The 17527-nt window shown below is 30.1% G+C and overlaps 1 protein-coding gene across 1 annotated transcript; it reads left to right on the forward strand.

The window, feature by feature from the left end:
• Positions 1 to 1476: 1476 nt before the first annotated feature.
• Positions 1477 to 17184, forward strand: LOC113367425 (the record flags this gene model as incomplete). Its single annotated transcript, XM_026609036.1, has 4 exons — positions 1477 to 1591; positions 2674 to 2756; positions 16311 to 16532; positions 16766 to 17184. Coding segments are annotated over 4 exons (839 nt in total), but the record flags the coding sequence as incomplete, so codon positions are not given.
• Positions 17185 to 17527: the final 343 nt, after the last annotated feature.

Genomic DNA, 17527 nt, shown 5'->3' on the forward strand with positions numbered 1-17527 from the left:
TACCCTGAAACTTTCGGTTCAAGTCTGACATTGTTTACTTTCACTACAAGCAAAGGCGAACAAAATATAATATGCATAGAAAGCAAATAGCGGACGTATTCGAAAAGAATGTTTTCTTATAAAGTTTCTAAATCTAGTTTATAGATACATCGTGTCTTAAGGCAAATTGCTGGAACTTCTCGTACCAAAAATTTAATATTTTAAAAAAGTTAAATCTTCGAAAAAACGATATTTTTGAGAATTCTGAAAAAAAAAGACTTTGGAAAAAATTGATTTTTTTTAAATCTTGTAATTTTTGAAAATCTACAACTTTTTTTCAAAGCACAATTGTGCTGCGTGGCTTTTTTAGACAAAAAATATCAAAGCGAGTAAGCGCGTAAGCGTCGCGACTCAGTCTAACGGATAAACATTGGTACGGAACCCATAAAAATGTAAACAAAGTTCATACTTATTATTAAAATTCTGTAAAATATGTGATAATTTGATGTGCAAAATAAAAGTTTTTTTAATTTTTTTACTTTATCTCCAAAACCGTTAGACCTGTTTACCAAAAATTTAATCAGTTCTTCGTTTTGTCCTATTAAAATAGGACACTCCGTTCTCTCAAAAACTGAACTTTCATTTTTGGCCCCGTATCTTCGAAACGGCTGGACTTGTCTTGACAAAAAACTAATCAGCACGTCTCCTTAACAATAGGTGTTGAATGTTTTTGAATCAATCAAATCGGTTGATCCGCACACACATACGAACACACACACGCACACATAGACATACATTTTTTCTATGGTATGCCATAATGTTCAGAAACCTTTTAAACGTAAAAATATATAAACATTTTCATTTTCGATTTTTTTTGCGATTACTATAAATTACCTTACCCTTAATAAGATTATGCACCCCTGTGCAATTGATAGAAACATGGGTTATGATTTTTGGTGATTTTTGATAAATTGATTTTTTCCCAAGAATATAATAATATTTATACATCAATAACATATTTAAAACTCTTCTTCTTTAATTTTTTTTTTTGTAAAATCCATAATTTAAAGCTACATTTTCAGCCTTCATTCAGTAGAAGCAATTTATTAAATTAGGCAATTTTTTCACTGAATGAGTGCTAGAATTATAACTGAAACATATGAATTATATAGTAAATTTGTAAACAAATTCACGTTTTCTATTGATGTTGTGTTTATTTGGCAATGCACACACAATTGTAAACATCGGTATAATCAATTATAATTTTTAGTGAATGTACAATTTAATTTAGGTGAGTGTTAAAAAATGAAAGTTACCAAAGAATGGAAATAGAAAATATATAACAAATCTTTTTGAGAATAAATCAGGCTCTTGAAAATGAGATCAAAATTTATATATATATATATATATATATATATATATATATAGATGTGTGCAGTAATATATAACCATGTCTTTAATATCAATGATTATAATTAGGTAATTTATTTTTAACAGGTAAAAGTTTTACCCTGACGATAATGCTCTCAACTTCTCCACCGCAAGTTGCAACTTATACGAAGGCGATCAAAGTTACGGTGGATGGCCCCAGAGAACCAAGATCCAAAACTAGGTCAGTCATTATAAGCATATTTTTCTTTAAATTATATATATATATATATATATATATATATAAGAACAATTACATATAAGTTGAGATATTCATATGCGGTTTCATTAGATAGATCAGATACTTACAGTAAATAGTAGTAGTAATATAATCTACTTTTAATTTAGTAATTTGAGATTACTAATATGCAAATATGTGTAAATATATATTTTTTAATAATGTATTATAAAATTATCATATTAAAACTAATGTAATGTAAACACGTTTGATTTTATAATTTAATTTAAATAAATTGATTATTTTTTTCGCTTATCTTTTTCGAAGTATAGTTTATATTTATTTTTTACCAACATGCTTGTTGTAAACCAATAATATATTTTCCATGTTTTTGTGTTTGTGTATTAATTATTTGTGTGTTTTGTTTCTTGAGGAAGAGTCAAATTGAGGCTCGAAACGTATGGTTCTATCAGATGTATTTTAAGAAACATATCTTAGTTTTCAATGTATTTTATTTTTGGATGGATGCCTGTTAAAAAGTTATTTGTTTTATATATATATGAAATATTTATCACCATATTACATTATATATATATATATATATATATATATATATATATAGGGTTGTTCTTAATATAGACATTTTCGAATTTCATTGCTTCCAAGGGCTCAAATGGTTCCAAATTGATAAAAAACAATTCTCTGAAAGTCTTACCTCTTAATATTGTTTTTAGATATAGCGCAAATCAATCAAAGTATTGTATTGAAATAGCATGAAAAATTTTTCAAAAATTTTGCAGAGCGTCGAATTTTTAATAAAAAATGACACGAATTTTTACTTTTAATTCATTTGTCTCTAAGTTATACCTAAATTTTTATACCATGCAATTTCCATACGAAGTTTGATTGAATTGCGCACTATCTAAAAGTTAATATTAAGAGCTAAAACATTGAGAGAATTGTTTTTTATCAATTTGGAACAATTTGAGCCTTTGGGAGCAAAAATATTCGAAAATGACCATATTAAGGACCACCCCAATATATATACATGTATTCTGTTTTTTTATGAAGTCATTTTACTTTTACAGACATCATGGTTTTCATCCGTTTGCAGCATTTGGTCCTCGATCGCTCTCTGGCCCAGATGCGCTCATGGGTTTCAAATTATCAGGTATTTTATTAAAATTTATATGTTTGAACTAATTAAAATGATAATTATTTACTTATAAATTTTATAAATTGTTATATATTTGGATTATTAACTGAAAGATTAGCCTAACACCTCCCCTCTCCTTATAAAACGGATTTCATTCACATTCACCAGATTTTTTTTACAATGTTCAAGTAACTAAAACTAGTAAAATAGTTGCAAAAAACTGTTAGTACCTGAGTGCAAGTTGTGCGAAATAAGATAAAAAATCTGTATCAGATGAACGGCCGACAATGACTGATCTGGGGTTGGTTGACTCCCATATGCAACCCTTATTTATTTGCCAGGAACATGTGTACATGTGCGGAATATGTACGGAAACATGTTATTTAGTTAGAGAACTGAGAAGCAAACGGAATATCTTAGCGATAGCCGAGGGTGGATCAACCTTGCTCCCACTGACTGTAATCATCACATGATATCTTACACGCACGATACATACGTACATGGACCACCACACGATGATACATACATACATACATATATACATGCATACATATATATATATATATATATATATATATAAATATACACGTGTGTGCATGCATGTATATGTGTGCGTGTGTAGATTAGGGTTTATACAAAAACGGGCATTTTAGAAAACCGGTTTTTGGGTAGTATTTCTTATCAAAATACCGGTTTGGATAAATAGAAATAGAAATAGAAGTTATGATAAATAAAAAACAATTTGCTCGAATAATTCTAACAGAAAATTCAAAAAAAAAATTCGAGTGTTTACTCACTTAGTTTTCGTCTGAAGTTATTTACTGTTCAAATTTATTGACTTCTTTTTCTATACATAAACGACCAGTTATTCGCTGTTTATGCATAATTTTTACATGTAAGGAAAAATATGTTTATGATAGTGAAACAAAGGAAAACTATCAATTTGCAGTAATTTCATGATTTATTTATAAAACGAAATGTTCCAACAATTTGCCAAGGCAGAATATCATAACTGGTTATTATTATTTTTTTTAAAAAAAAAAAAAAAATTTTTTTTTTAGCTATAAATTAACAGTTTATTTTAATCCGTTTTGATTAAATTTTTACTGCGTTTTTGCACTTTAAATGCTATAGCTCTCAAACTTTAAAGTAAATTCAATCTATATCTTTAGAGTGTCTTGAATATGTTAGCCAACTCGTAGATAAATAAATTGTCTCTAATTACATCCTATATTATGATTATGCATCTGTATTTTTATATGACATTTATTTTAGAGTTTGGAATTCGATTAGAAAAATCGATTCTTGCATTTTTGCACCTCGGTTGCTTTGGTCCTAAAATTAATGCAATCTGAAGTATATCCCAAAATATAACAGCTTTTTTATTGTTAACTTTCCGTAGGGTAAGTTAAAGTAATCGCAAAAAATCAAAAATGAACATTTTTATATATCTTTACGTTTCAGAGGTTTCTGAATATTTCAGCATACCTTAGAAAAAAAATGGATGTATGTGTGCGTGTGTATGTGTGTTTGGATACAAATTTTCGTCGACGATTTCGGGAACACGGATGAAACGATTTGAATAATTCAAAAAACATTCGATTCGTATTAATAAGGAGATGTGCTGATTAGTTTTTGGCGAAGGCAGGTCTAGTCGTTCCGAAGATATGGGGCAAAAAGTGCCAAAAACAGTAACGGTAAAGTTTTTAAGAGAACGGAGCGTCAGATTGAATAATTCAAACAACATTTTACTTGTATTAATAAGATAAAAAACTAATCAAATTTTCATGAAGGCTGGTCTAGCGGTTTCGGAGATCTAGTAAAGAAAGTAAAAAAAAAGTGCCATCTGGTGGTCAAAAATGATCATTAGACATATGCACATCAAATTATAGGATATTTTATAGAGATTTTAACAATAAGTATGAATTTTGTTTACATTCCTATGGGTTCCGTACCAATGCTTATCCGTTAGACGGCGGCGCGACGCTTACGCGCTTCGATAATTCGTCTTTATGCAGTTAAAGCAGTACGATTGCGTTAAAAAAAAGTTCAGAATTTCCAAAATATTTCAAAATACACTTTACTTCAAAAAGTCTTTTTTTTCAATATTAAGAGTAAAATTTAAAAAAAGTAAATTTTTGTAAAAAATTTATAGTTTCTCAAAAATCTAATTTTTCAGAGTAATTTTTTTTTCAAAAATGTTAATCTTTAAAAAAAATTTTTTTTTGGTATGAAAAGTTCCAGCAATTTGCCTTAAGGCACGATACCATGCGCCCCACTAGTTAAAATATTTATAAAATGTTCGATAATTTTGAGTTCAACCACTACTTTTGACTAGAAAATGGTAACTTTTAAACTTTTGCAGAAGCCTTACATGGACTACCCTTTAAAAAAAAAAACAATCAACTTTTCACATCGAATCGGCCGGATTACACAAAACTTATTATTTTGTAATAACATATTAGATCAATGTTGAGAAATAAAGAATTTTGAGAAACATTGAGTATTATTAACAAAGGGCAAAATTGTGAAAAAAAATCTAATAAATTGAAAAATAAATTATTCATTTTAATTGCAATAAAGTATTAAATAAAATAGAATCAAATGAAGTATTTTTAATTAATTCAATTTACTATTTTTTTTCTGCAGAATTTTTTTTCTAAATAAGCACAATAATTTTTATATTAGGTACAAACTATTGATATATTTCAATACACTTATTGTTGAATAGAACTCAAGATTCTCTGATATAAAAATGTTCTGTGTATCTTTTCCTTCGTATCGCAAACCGTACTATCAGACTATATTCGGATTTAGAAACACAGTACTGATTTGTCATTTGTCCCTATTTTATTTCTTTCATTTGTTCGGCTTGCGAAATGCTCTGGCATTTATCAATTTAAGGCAAGGGTTCATTTTACTGTGAAAAATAAAGATTCAAAAATTCCTTCACGTGCTAAGGGCGCAAAACCATGAACCAGTAGTCATTTATTCTTTTATGTCGTTATGAATTTGTTTCTTTATGTCTGGCTTCTGCCTTCGCACGATCTCCGAATATTGTCTCTTTATTGCGCACTTCTTCAAAGTAAAAAAATACCCAAGTGTGGGTGGCGGCAATTTGCTTGTCGCAGCTGCAGAAACTTTCCAATTGAAATATATATATATATATATATATATATATATACACGTAACAAATATATAAAATAGCGGTGCATGGCATCGTGCCATAAGGCACATTGCTGGAACTTCCAATATTTTTTTTTAAAAAAAGCTTAAACTTTTTTGATAACTTCATAAAAAATCGATTTTTGAGAATTTTGAAATTTTTAAAAGAATTTGACTGTTTTGTCAAATTTGAATTTTTTTATGTTTGAAAAATATTGAACTTTTTTTTCAAAGTAATCGCGCTGTGTAGCTGTTATAGACGAAGTATCTAAGTACTTAAGCACCGCGTCACCGTCTAAAGGATAAACATTGGTACGGAACCCATAGAAATGTGAAAAAAATTCATACCTGTTATAAAAATCTCTATAAAATATCTGATAATTTGCTGTGCATATATCTTATGATCATGTTTGTTTTTTCAATGGTTGTTTGATTGAATTTTGAAGAACCAAATTTGTTATAAACACTTTAATTTGTAACTTTATGTATTTATTTTATGTTAATTACAAGTTATAATCGTATTTATAATAATTTCAATAATGTTTTTAATACCGTATTGATTGACTTGATTTTTATATGATTTTGAATTGACGATTTTTTTATTTATATCAATTTTCAATATTTTGATCACCAAATTGATTTTTTTTACTTCTTTTTAATGGATCTGCGAAACCGCTGGACCTGATTTTGAAAAAAATTAACCAGTTCTTCATTACGTCAATACAAATAAAATGTTTTTGAATAATTCAAATCAGACGCTTCACTTTCTCAATAACTAAATTATCAGTTTTGACACTTTTTGCCCGTATCTTCGAAATGGCTAAAACTCTACAAGGACTCGTGTTAAAGCTCGGCTAAAGCATTTCTTTCGAATTAGCGTTTAAGTGCAAATTTTTTTGCATAACTTGAACCGATTTTAATATAACATAAATGTAATATTTTCAAATGTAAATGTATCTTTTTATACAAATTACGAACTCGCATTTCTAAAACGCTGAATACTGCTAACAACATAATTTTTCATAATTCTCAGTGATTTAAATAAATTGTTTTATTAATATTATCATTTTGTATACTTTAGAAAGGACAGTAAGGTAGATTTTTCGATGCTTTTATTATAGTATTATTGAGCAATTTATATTCCGTTCTGCTACTTCTATAATAACTTACTCTGGCAGTGTTCGACAGTTAAACTTTAATAGAATTTGATTATATATTTTAGATCAGAATATAAAGAACAGGATTTTTAAAAAAGTTTTTAGTATTATACAGGAATGTTTTTTGTTAGGCAAGGTAATAGTAGATTATTATGTGAGGTCAGCAAACTATTTAAGAATAGGTTTTAAAATCAGCTCGGTGTTGCTTACAAAATATTTATTTAACCAAATAATTTTTAAATTATTTTCAAATTATATATATATATATATATATATATAATTATATATTTTCAAATTATATATATATATATATATATATATATATATATATATATATATATATATAATATTTATAATTCTATATAGATTCCATTGGATTTTGTAGTAAGTGTTGCGACGGTTTATATTTGATAAATACCCTAATGGCTTCCGATGTTCCAGTGTATTTATCTTTCGTGCATTTCTTCAAGAGGCTTACGAGCGCTAAGGTTTTATGCATAAACCTATTCTAATTGCTCTCTCTATCATCACGGTTTAAGGCTTAGTATAATATTTATGTCACATACTACCATATAACATACCCATATATACACACACACACATATATATATATATATATATATATATATATATACATACATGTGTGTATGTATAGTATATATAGGCATCTTGAAAACGTAGCGGTTAATCGTTTTGCCTAATGCCAGCGAAATTGTAGGTTCAACCCCTTTGGGGCACTACGGTGTGATGTAGCAACGGGATGTCTTTTCATTTATTTATTTATTTATTTATTTATTCTATATCTTTATTAATATTCAATATATATTTTAAGTTTATAATAATTTATAAATTATAAATTTATTATAATTCTATATATATATATATATATATATATATATATATATATTTTAAGTTTGTCTATTTTAGATGAATCAATACATTAACAAATATTTGAAATGTTAATATCTTTATTTTTTGCCTATATTATAATTCCATTGAAATATAACCAATAAAATTGGGTATACAACTATTCTTAAATATCAATTGTATAATTTAACTAGTTGTAAGTGACATGTTGCCTTGTGGCAAGTTGCATAAACTCCTCGATATGCGTAAATAATAGATTTGACCAATAATATTTTGTTTAGTTTTATATGATCTACTTGTCTACATGTATTCTCGTCTACTTATTTACCTCTATACCTGTCTACCAGTCTATCTGTCTACCTGCCTACAATCTATTCGGTTATCCGTCTACCTGCCTACAGTCTGTCCGGTTATCAGTCTACCTGTACATCTGTCTATTCATCCACTCGTAGTCATTTTACGAGTTTATCTGTCTACCTGTCTCCATTTCAACATTTTTACATGATTAACCGTCCACCTGTCCAACTGTCTAGCTGCCTATTAGTCTACCTGCCTACCAGTTTTAACTGCCAACCTGCTCATCTGACTACTTTTCATTTGCTCTACTTTTCCATCAATTTACCTATCTACCTGTATAACTGTATAACTGTCTACCTATTTACCAATAATTATATTTGTATATAAATCAATAATAATAATTTGTAAAGATCATATTTGACCTATTCATATTTGGCCTGGACCTGCCTTCGTAAAAATATAATCAGTGCTTCATTCCGTCAACACGAGTAAAATATTTTTTGGATCATTCAAATTCGATGCTCCGTTGTCTCAAAAACTGTCATTTGTAGCAAATTTTTGCTCTGTATCTCCCAAACCGCTAGACCTGTTTTTGCCAAAAACTAACCAGCACTTTCGCCGAATCAAATGTCTTTTGAATCAATCTAATCAAAGGCTCCGTAAAAGCAAAAATTGAATCACCATTTTCTGCTTTTTTGCTTCGTATCTCCGAAACTGATAGACCTGTCTTACCAAAATAAAATGTGCCTAATCATAATCTAAATCATATATTTGTTCCGGATTAAGATCTTTTATCCCGGATTATCCCGGGTTTTCGAGAAGTATAAAAAAATCGAAGAAAATTAAATAGAATTTTATACAAATATTAGAAGCAACATATAAATCCAAAAATAAAAGATATAAAACAATAATAAAGGTTTTTCTAAAAGTCAGTATATCTGATTAAAAAAAAAGATATTTCAAAATCATATTTAACCATACCATACCCCTCCTTTCCTGCCCAAATTAGCATAAACTAGTGGGGTGTATGGCATCGTGCCTCAAGGCAAATTGCTGGAACTTCCCGTACCGTAACGAAATGTTCGAGGAATACTGAATGTTTTCAAATAGTTTATTATAAATATTGTAACATTGTCGAATATTTATAAGAATAATTTATAAGAATTATATGAACTAAATTGGAAAGTTGAAATTATTTGTTTAAAGTATATTAGAACAGAATTAAAATAAAAATCTGAATTATTTTTGATATACAAAAAAAAAATTTGGAAAAAAAAATTAAAAAAAATTTTTTTTGAAACAATTTTTTTTCCAAAATCAATTATTTTATTAAAGCAAGCAGAAAGTTTTTGGAATCATTCAAATCGGACGCTTAGGACGCTTTAGACGCTCTCTCAAAAACTGCCATTTTTTGCACATTTATCTCTGTATCTCCAAAACCGCTGGACCTGCCTTTGCCAAAAACTAATCACCCCTTCTCCCCGTCATTACGAATTGCATGTTTTTGGGGATATTCAAATCGGATGCTCTGATCTCTCAAAAACTCGATTTCTATTTTCTGCACTCTTTGCTCCGTATCTCCTAATCGGCTGGACCTGCCTATGCCAAAAACTAATCAGCACATCTCCCTATCAATAGGAATCGAATGTTTTTTGAACCATTCAAATCGGTTGATCCCTGCGCCCGAAAACGCGACTGCAAATTTGTATCCATACATACATACACACTCACACACACACATTCATTTTTTCTGAAGTATGTTCAGAAACCTTCAAAACGTCGAGAAATGTAAAAATTTTCAATTTCGATTTCGACCCATTACAATAACTTACCCTACGGGAAGTTAATAAAAATTACCGTCCCGGCTCTGACGTTTAAAAATTTGCCTTACTAATCAGCACATCTCCCTAGCAATAGAAATCGAATATTTTTTGAATCTATCGAATTGATTGGTTTATGCTCTCAAAATTGAAATCATTTTTGTATTATTTTAATGTTTCTAGACCCCTTGCTCATTTTTTCTCTCAGATGTTGCCTCACTCATTTTATAATACTCACTCACTTAATCTCTTTCATATACGTTACTCACTGAGTAATCCACATTCTGTTCAACTCATTCCAATCCAAAACTCTTCAACTCACTCAAAGCCATGCTTTGCTTGCTCTCTCCTCTCATGAGCACACCGAGGACTAAGAAAACTGGGCTGCGCTTAGCAACCGTACGACGACAAATGTGCTGTTGAGCTGTACCCCATCGCAGCGATAAGGTGGCATTCCTAGGGCGGGAGGATAAAGACAGGGCGGAAAGGACGGGATACATACAGTAACTGTAGAACCAGTACTTGCAGTGATCAACATGATTACATGGACGATGCACCTTATTTCATAATCATAAGTTCATATATGCAGTAGAAACTCGTTTATCCGGATCTTAGTTATACGGATTCGCGATTACCCGGACTACCAACCGTGACCATTTTATATGGCCAATTTGTTATATAGCAGCAATGAAGAAGAAAAGGTGCTTACGTTGAATGACAATTATCAAATATTTTAAACCAAATTGAAATTATTACCTACACATTTCGTGATTACCAAATGCATATTTTTGCATTACTACTAATACTATAAAACACCATGGGCTAGTTACGGATATTGGCGCAACCAAGGCTATTCATAAAAACTGGCGAAAACCACCTTATATCATTGCAATAAGTCATGATAAGTAACATTAACCGTGCCACATTATTATCTATAACAAAAAATAGATGGAACTGAGCCTTAAATAAAGTTGAGGTAACATTTTTAACTTCCAGTAGGGTAAGTTATAGTAATCGCAACAAAATCGAAAATAAAAATTTTTATATATTTTCATGTTTCAGAGGTTTCTGAATATTTTGGCATACCTTAGAAAAAATAAATGTATGTATGTGTGTATGTGTGTGCGTGTGTATGTGTTCAAAAAACATTCGATTCGTATTGATAAGGAGACGTGCTAATTAGTTTCGAAGATATGGGGCAAAAAGTGCCAAAAACGGTAACTCAGTTTTTAAGAGAACGGAGCGTCCGATTTGAATAAATCATAAAACATTTTACTTGTATTAACAATATGAAAAACTGATCAAATTTTCATGAAGGCCGGTCTAGCGGTTTCGGAGATCTAGTAAAAAAAGTAAAAAAATGACATCTGGCGGTCAAAAATGATCATTAGACATATGCACATCAAATTATCAGATATTTTATAGAGATTTTAACAATAAGTATAAATTTTATTTACATTCCTATGAGTTCCGTACCAATGCTTATCCGTTAGACGATTTAAAGCAGTACGATTGCTGTTAAAAAAAGTTCAGAATTTCCAAAATATGTCAAAATAAAGAAAACTTTTTTTTTTCAAAAAAAAAATTTTTATTTTCAAAAAAAAAAATTTTTTTTCAAAGAAAAGTAATTTTTTGTCAAATTTATAGTTTCTCAAAAATCTAATTTTTTCGAAGTAAAATTTTTTCAAAAAAATTAATCGTTTTTAAAAAAACAATAATTTTTGGTACGGAAAGTTCCAGCAATTTGCCTTAAGGCACGATGCCATGCGCCCCACTAGTTAAAAATTATTATTAACAAGTGCCACTTTGAATAGTATCGAAACTCAAGCATATCGTGTTTCACTATTCACTACAAACGTCGTTTATAGACGACATCTACTTGGCGAAACCGGTGTGTACAAATGTAGCCTATAGAAGACGTCCAGTGTGGCGAATTTTGCTTCAATTCTCTGATAAATATCTTTATTGAATAAATTAATGGAAAATTTTTTTTGTTATTGTGATATTTAGTTTTTTTAATCAGTAAAATTGAGAATTTTAACCAGCCATCACCTTGATTCATGGCAAAGTTTGAAAATCCATAAAAAAAGGTTTTTTTTCGTTGTTATTTATTTTGGTTGTGAGCACTGATGCTTAATTTATGGACCTTAATATAATTTTTATGTTCACGTTATTTAATTGTTTTGTAGAATGTATTCTTGATTTTAAATTAGATTCAACAGTTTTTTATATAAACTCTATAAAAGCTAACACCTGGGTGGGGTAAAAAGGATCTACTGAACCTTTGCTCGGACAAAGATGTGAAAAATAAAAAATAGCAAATAACAAAGTGAATTATGTTAAAAATAACAATTTTACTAGAGATAAATCAAATAAATATTATTTCCAAATTTGCTGATGAATATTTCTGACGAAATACCAGATCAAGGTTATTTACTTAGTGTTGTCTCTGTAAAAATGCACTCACGGTTGAATAATGTAGCTATTATTTAAAAATTCTTTAAAAATCTCTTTGTAAAAAGTAAAATCTCTTTAAAATTAAAGTAAGACATTGTACCTGTTTGCCCCTTTGCGTGCCCAATTTACTCTGTCTTTAAATTTTTTTTAAGACAGCAAAAACAGATTTCTTAGAAAAAAAGTACAATAATGGTCAGACAGTTGTCTGTTTGATATGTGTTATTCGTTATGATATAATTGGTTTGGTTTTCGCAATTGAATTGCTCAAAGTCAAATTAGGCCTTTGCGCCTCGACTTACTCTTGATTTTTATTTTTAAATATCTTGTTATTGATAATAATTAGAAAATCTGAAAATATTTTGTGTAATAAATACTTGAACTGTTTATTAGTTAGAACACTTGTAGGAAACGTTTTCGCAGCGAAAGGGTTGATGCGCATCCAAGCTACGTACCAATATCAAAGTAGCCCTCGAAGTAAAACATCTTTTCACTGATAATTCGAATTTGGATATCAACATTAATTATTTTCATATTTATGCAGATAAAAGTAATATAAAAATGAATTTCTATTCAAAATAGTACGTACAATCGTACAACATGATCCTAAATATTAAATGGTAATTATTAATGTTAGAAGACTTGCCTTCTATTATATCATAGGTACAGTAATGAATGCGATACATTGATAAAGTCAATTGCCATTTGGTAGAATGCTTCTACTTCTGCATGTGTCTGTGAGGGATCAGTGAATTTTGAAAAGCAGGTATCAGTAAGGAATATATTAAAGTTTCTGCATCTCTGAGCATCATACGAAACCATCCCCTTAGCGTGTCTTTTATCAAAAGTTCGTTCGTTCGTTCATTACTCGCACCTTTATAACAAGGCGACTCTCGCTCCTAGGCAGTGTGTCAGTCTAATGAATTCAATATCACGCCTCACACAACGTTAGGGAAGCTAACATAAGAAGGGTTACTTGTCCTTTATCTCAAACTCCCGGACCACCTAAAGCCTCGCCACTCTATTTGCAGTTTTACACTGCGCAACTCATCTTGTCCACGCTCAACGCCGAAGATTTCAAAATATTTTAGGTAATTCTTGTTAACTTTCCATAGGGTAAGTTATATTAATCGCAAAAAAACGAAAATTAAAATGTTTATATATCTTTACGTTTTGAACTCTTCTGAACATATTGGTATACCTGGAAAAAATGGGTGTAAATGTGTGTGTTCGGATACAAATTTTCCTCGAGTTTTCGAGAATACAGTGCAGCCGATTTGAAAAATTCAAAAATATTCGGTTTGTATTGACCGGAATACTGATGAAGACTGTAGTGCTGATTAGTTTTTGGCAAAGGCAGGTTCAGCCGTTTAAAAGATACGAGGCAAAAAGTGCAAAAATGGGTTATTCAAATCAAAACACGTTTTACTTGTGCAGACAAAATAAAGAACTGTTTAAAATTTCCGGAAGGCAGGTCCAGCGGTTTTGGAGATCCAATAAAATAAAAGTAGAAAGAAATGCCATTTTGCGATCGAAAATGATTATTATAATAAGTACGAATTTTGTTTGCATTTCTATGGGATCTATACCCATGTTTATCCGATAGACGACTGTCCGCTTCGATATTTGGTCACTAAAACAGCTACGCTAGCGCATTGCTTTGAAACAAAGTTCAAAATCTTCAAAAAAAAATCTAAATATAAAAAAACAACTTTTTACTAAAAAAAATCAAAATTCTCAAAAAAAAAATTTCAGTTTTCAAAAAATTTTGAGTTTTTTTTTTAATTTCAATTTTCGGTACGGGAAGTTCCAACAATTTGCCTTGAGCCTTCAACTATTTGCTTTGTAAATAAAACAAAAAAAATTATACAGTAATATTTTTGTTAATAACACTTGTTTCAAATTACAAAGAAATGGTTTGGCAGATCGTCGCACAAACGATAGTCCTCATTGAGATACATCAAATGGCTTTTAAATTTCTGAAATCGGTTTAGGCGTTTTTGAGAAAACGTCGTTCAAAGGCCTAATTTTGACAAATGCCAAAAAAACATTAGCAGTTTTTGCAAACTTTGACGAATTTTTAAAGTTAAACGAGTTGTCGTAGGGCCGTAATATTTTAGTATGATCTAGAAGACTATGGTATTACCCGTCAAAAAAATAAAAATTAAAATCGTCGAAAATAATTTTTTTAACACTTTATTACAAGAAAACGACCCGGCCGATCCTTGCCAAAAACTAATAATAAGCAGCACGATTCCCAACCAATGCGTTTCGAACGGTTTTTGATTTTCAAAATCGATTCAAAATTGCAGACTAAAACGTGGACGAAATTTTTTTCACTTTTCTGCTATTTACGAAGAAACGGCTAGACACAAAGTTGATATGTATGTGTGTGTGTGTATGTGTGTGTGTGCGTGTGTGTGTTCGGATACAAATTTTCGTTGACGATTTCGGGAACACGGATGAAGCGATTTGAATAATTCAAAAAACATTCGATTCGTATTGATAAGGAGACGTGCTGATTAGTTTTTAGCGAAGGCAGGTCTAGCCGTTCCGATGATATGAGGCAAAAAGTGACAAAAACAGTAACTCAGTTTTTAAGAGAACGTAGCGTCCGATTTGAATAATTCAAAAAACATTTTACTTGTATTAACAAGATAAAGAACTGATCAAGTTTTCACAAAGGCAGGTCTAGCGGTTTCGGAGATCTAGTAAAAAAAAGTATAAAAAAATGCCATCTGGCGCTCAAAAATGATCATTAGACATATGCACATCAAATTATCAGATATTTTATAGAGATTTTAACAATAAGTATAAATTTCGTTCACATTCCTATAGGTTCCATACCAATGTTTATCCATTAGACGACGACGCGGCGCTTACGCGCTTTATATTTCGTCTCTATGCAGTTAAAGCAGTACGATTGCTTTGAAAAATAGTTCGAAAATCCCAAAATATGTCAAAATAAAGAAAACATTTTTTTTTTTTTTAAAAAAATTTTAAAAAAGTAATTATTTGTCAAATTTACAGTTTCTCAAAAATCTAATTTTTTCGAAGTAAAATTTTTTCAAAAATATTTATCGTTTTTTAAAAAATAATAATTTTTGGTACGGGAAGTTCCAGCAATTTTCCTTAAGGCACGATGCTATGCGCCCCACTAATTTGTTGATTAATTTGCTTTATATAATAACACGAAGGTCACATATAATTTTATACTTTTCATAATTAAAATTTTGTAAAATGGTTAACATTTTAATTAAGAATACATTTTGATTAGGTATAGATTTAAAACATAGCATACATAACATATTAAAATGTAGGTTAACATACGATAATATTAAAGTAGCAAAGAGTATTAAATAATTAGTTCATAGAAAACGCCCTCGGAAATTAAGACGCGACACTGTGATGACAATGTTCTATCATGCGCGGGATGAATGCGCGTTAAAAGCTTCATATAACGGAATCATGTTCCTGTTCAAATTCAAATTGCATCGTCACATTTCATCACGATAATAAGATTAATATATGTTTACAAAATTGAACGCTTCATGATATTCATGTTACACTAATAACTATTAATGAACTATTAATAAGTTGCGAACGTCATGAACCAAACACACTTTCTGTTTATTGGGGCATGTAAATTATCTCTTTGCATTATAAAATCCAAGGTTTGTGATTGTAACATATAAATGAAACTACAGAATAGAGAATAATGACCAGAATATACCCATATTTAAAATTAATCCCTGTTTGCCACCCAAGCTTTCGATACTATACGCAGAGATGTTTTTCTTTTGCTTCAGGAATATCTCAACATTTCGGACATTTGTCAAGAGCCGATTGGCAAATATTAGGGGGCCACCCAAGATTACCTCATCCCCAAACGCAACATTTATCGAGTACTCATCATACTGTGTCAAATTATCATATGAATGGAGGTTTTGGACCTCCATACACAGCATCGCATCAAATGGTTCAGCCACAAGACGTCTTATTTAACAACACGATGACCGCACAAAAACGAAGTATGTAGAATTACAATATTTTTTAATCATATAAAAAAGAATTTAAATTTTAAGGGTTTGTTCTATTTTACGTTCTACTGCCTGCTATATTTTTGCATATTTACTCCTTTAATTGCAATGACATTTTTAGAATAGTGTTATTTTCAGATATTCTGTATAAAAAGCATTCGTTAAAATTATTAATTAAGTATATTGGCAATAAAATTTAAAGAAGAAATCGTATATGATTTCAGAATCTACAGGAAATTTCGATTCAATAAGCAGCAGCAATGCTCAAGCTCACAGTACAACCAGTCCGCTCACATCACCAAGCCCCGAAAAAATGTCCTTTCTCCTAACAACTATGCAGAATAATAATATTGACGAAAGCAATGTCAACAGTTTGAAGAGACCATCGGATAGCGAAAAGCCTAAAAAGCTTTCTAAAGACATAGTGACCGATACCAAAAGTAAATCTAAAGAGAAAACTGTACCAAGGACGCTATCTAATTCTTCTGGTATCGAACGTGACGCTGAAAGTCCTGATGCAGATCTGAGTCATTCAGGAGCATTCCACACATTTCGTTCAAGGGCTACCGGGTCGGGAGATATACAAGATTTTCACGGAGTTTTTCACAATGCTTTGGCCGCACAACTTTTGTTGGGTATGTAATTAATAAAGTGTAAAGTATAATATTAAATAATAACTAATAGTAGTGCATGCTGATATGCCTTAAGGTAAGGTGACCATACGTCCTGGATTGGCCGGGACAATCCCGGATTTGCGCCTTGTGTCCCGAGTTTTTTTTGAAGCAATATTTGTCCCGGATTTTGATTTTTTGTCCCGGATGTCCCGGTTTTTCGAAAATTAATAGTTAAATTAAAAAAAGTTAAGAAAACAAACTAACAGATGCTAATTTTTTTAAATTAATTATGAAGAAAATTGAATAGAACATATAGATCAAAAAATATAAGATATAATATCATAGATAAAGAAGTATTGCATATAATAGTCG

This window comes from Ctenocephalides felis, unplaced genomic scaffold (genome assembly GCF_003426905.1).
Source record: "Ctenocephalides felis isolate EL2017-DRISC unplaced genomic scaffold, ASM342690v1 CF-g0.4_SCAFFOLD_00699, whole genome shotgun sequence".
In the NCBI taxonomy this organism is placed as follows: Eukaryota; Metazoa; Arthropoda; class Insecta; order Siphonaptera; family Pulicidae; genus Ctenocephalides; species Ctenocephalides felis.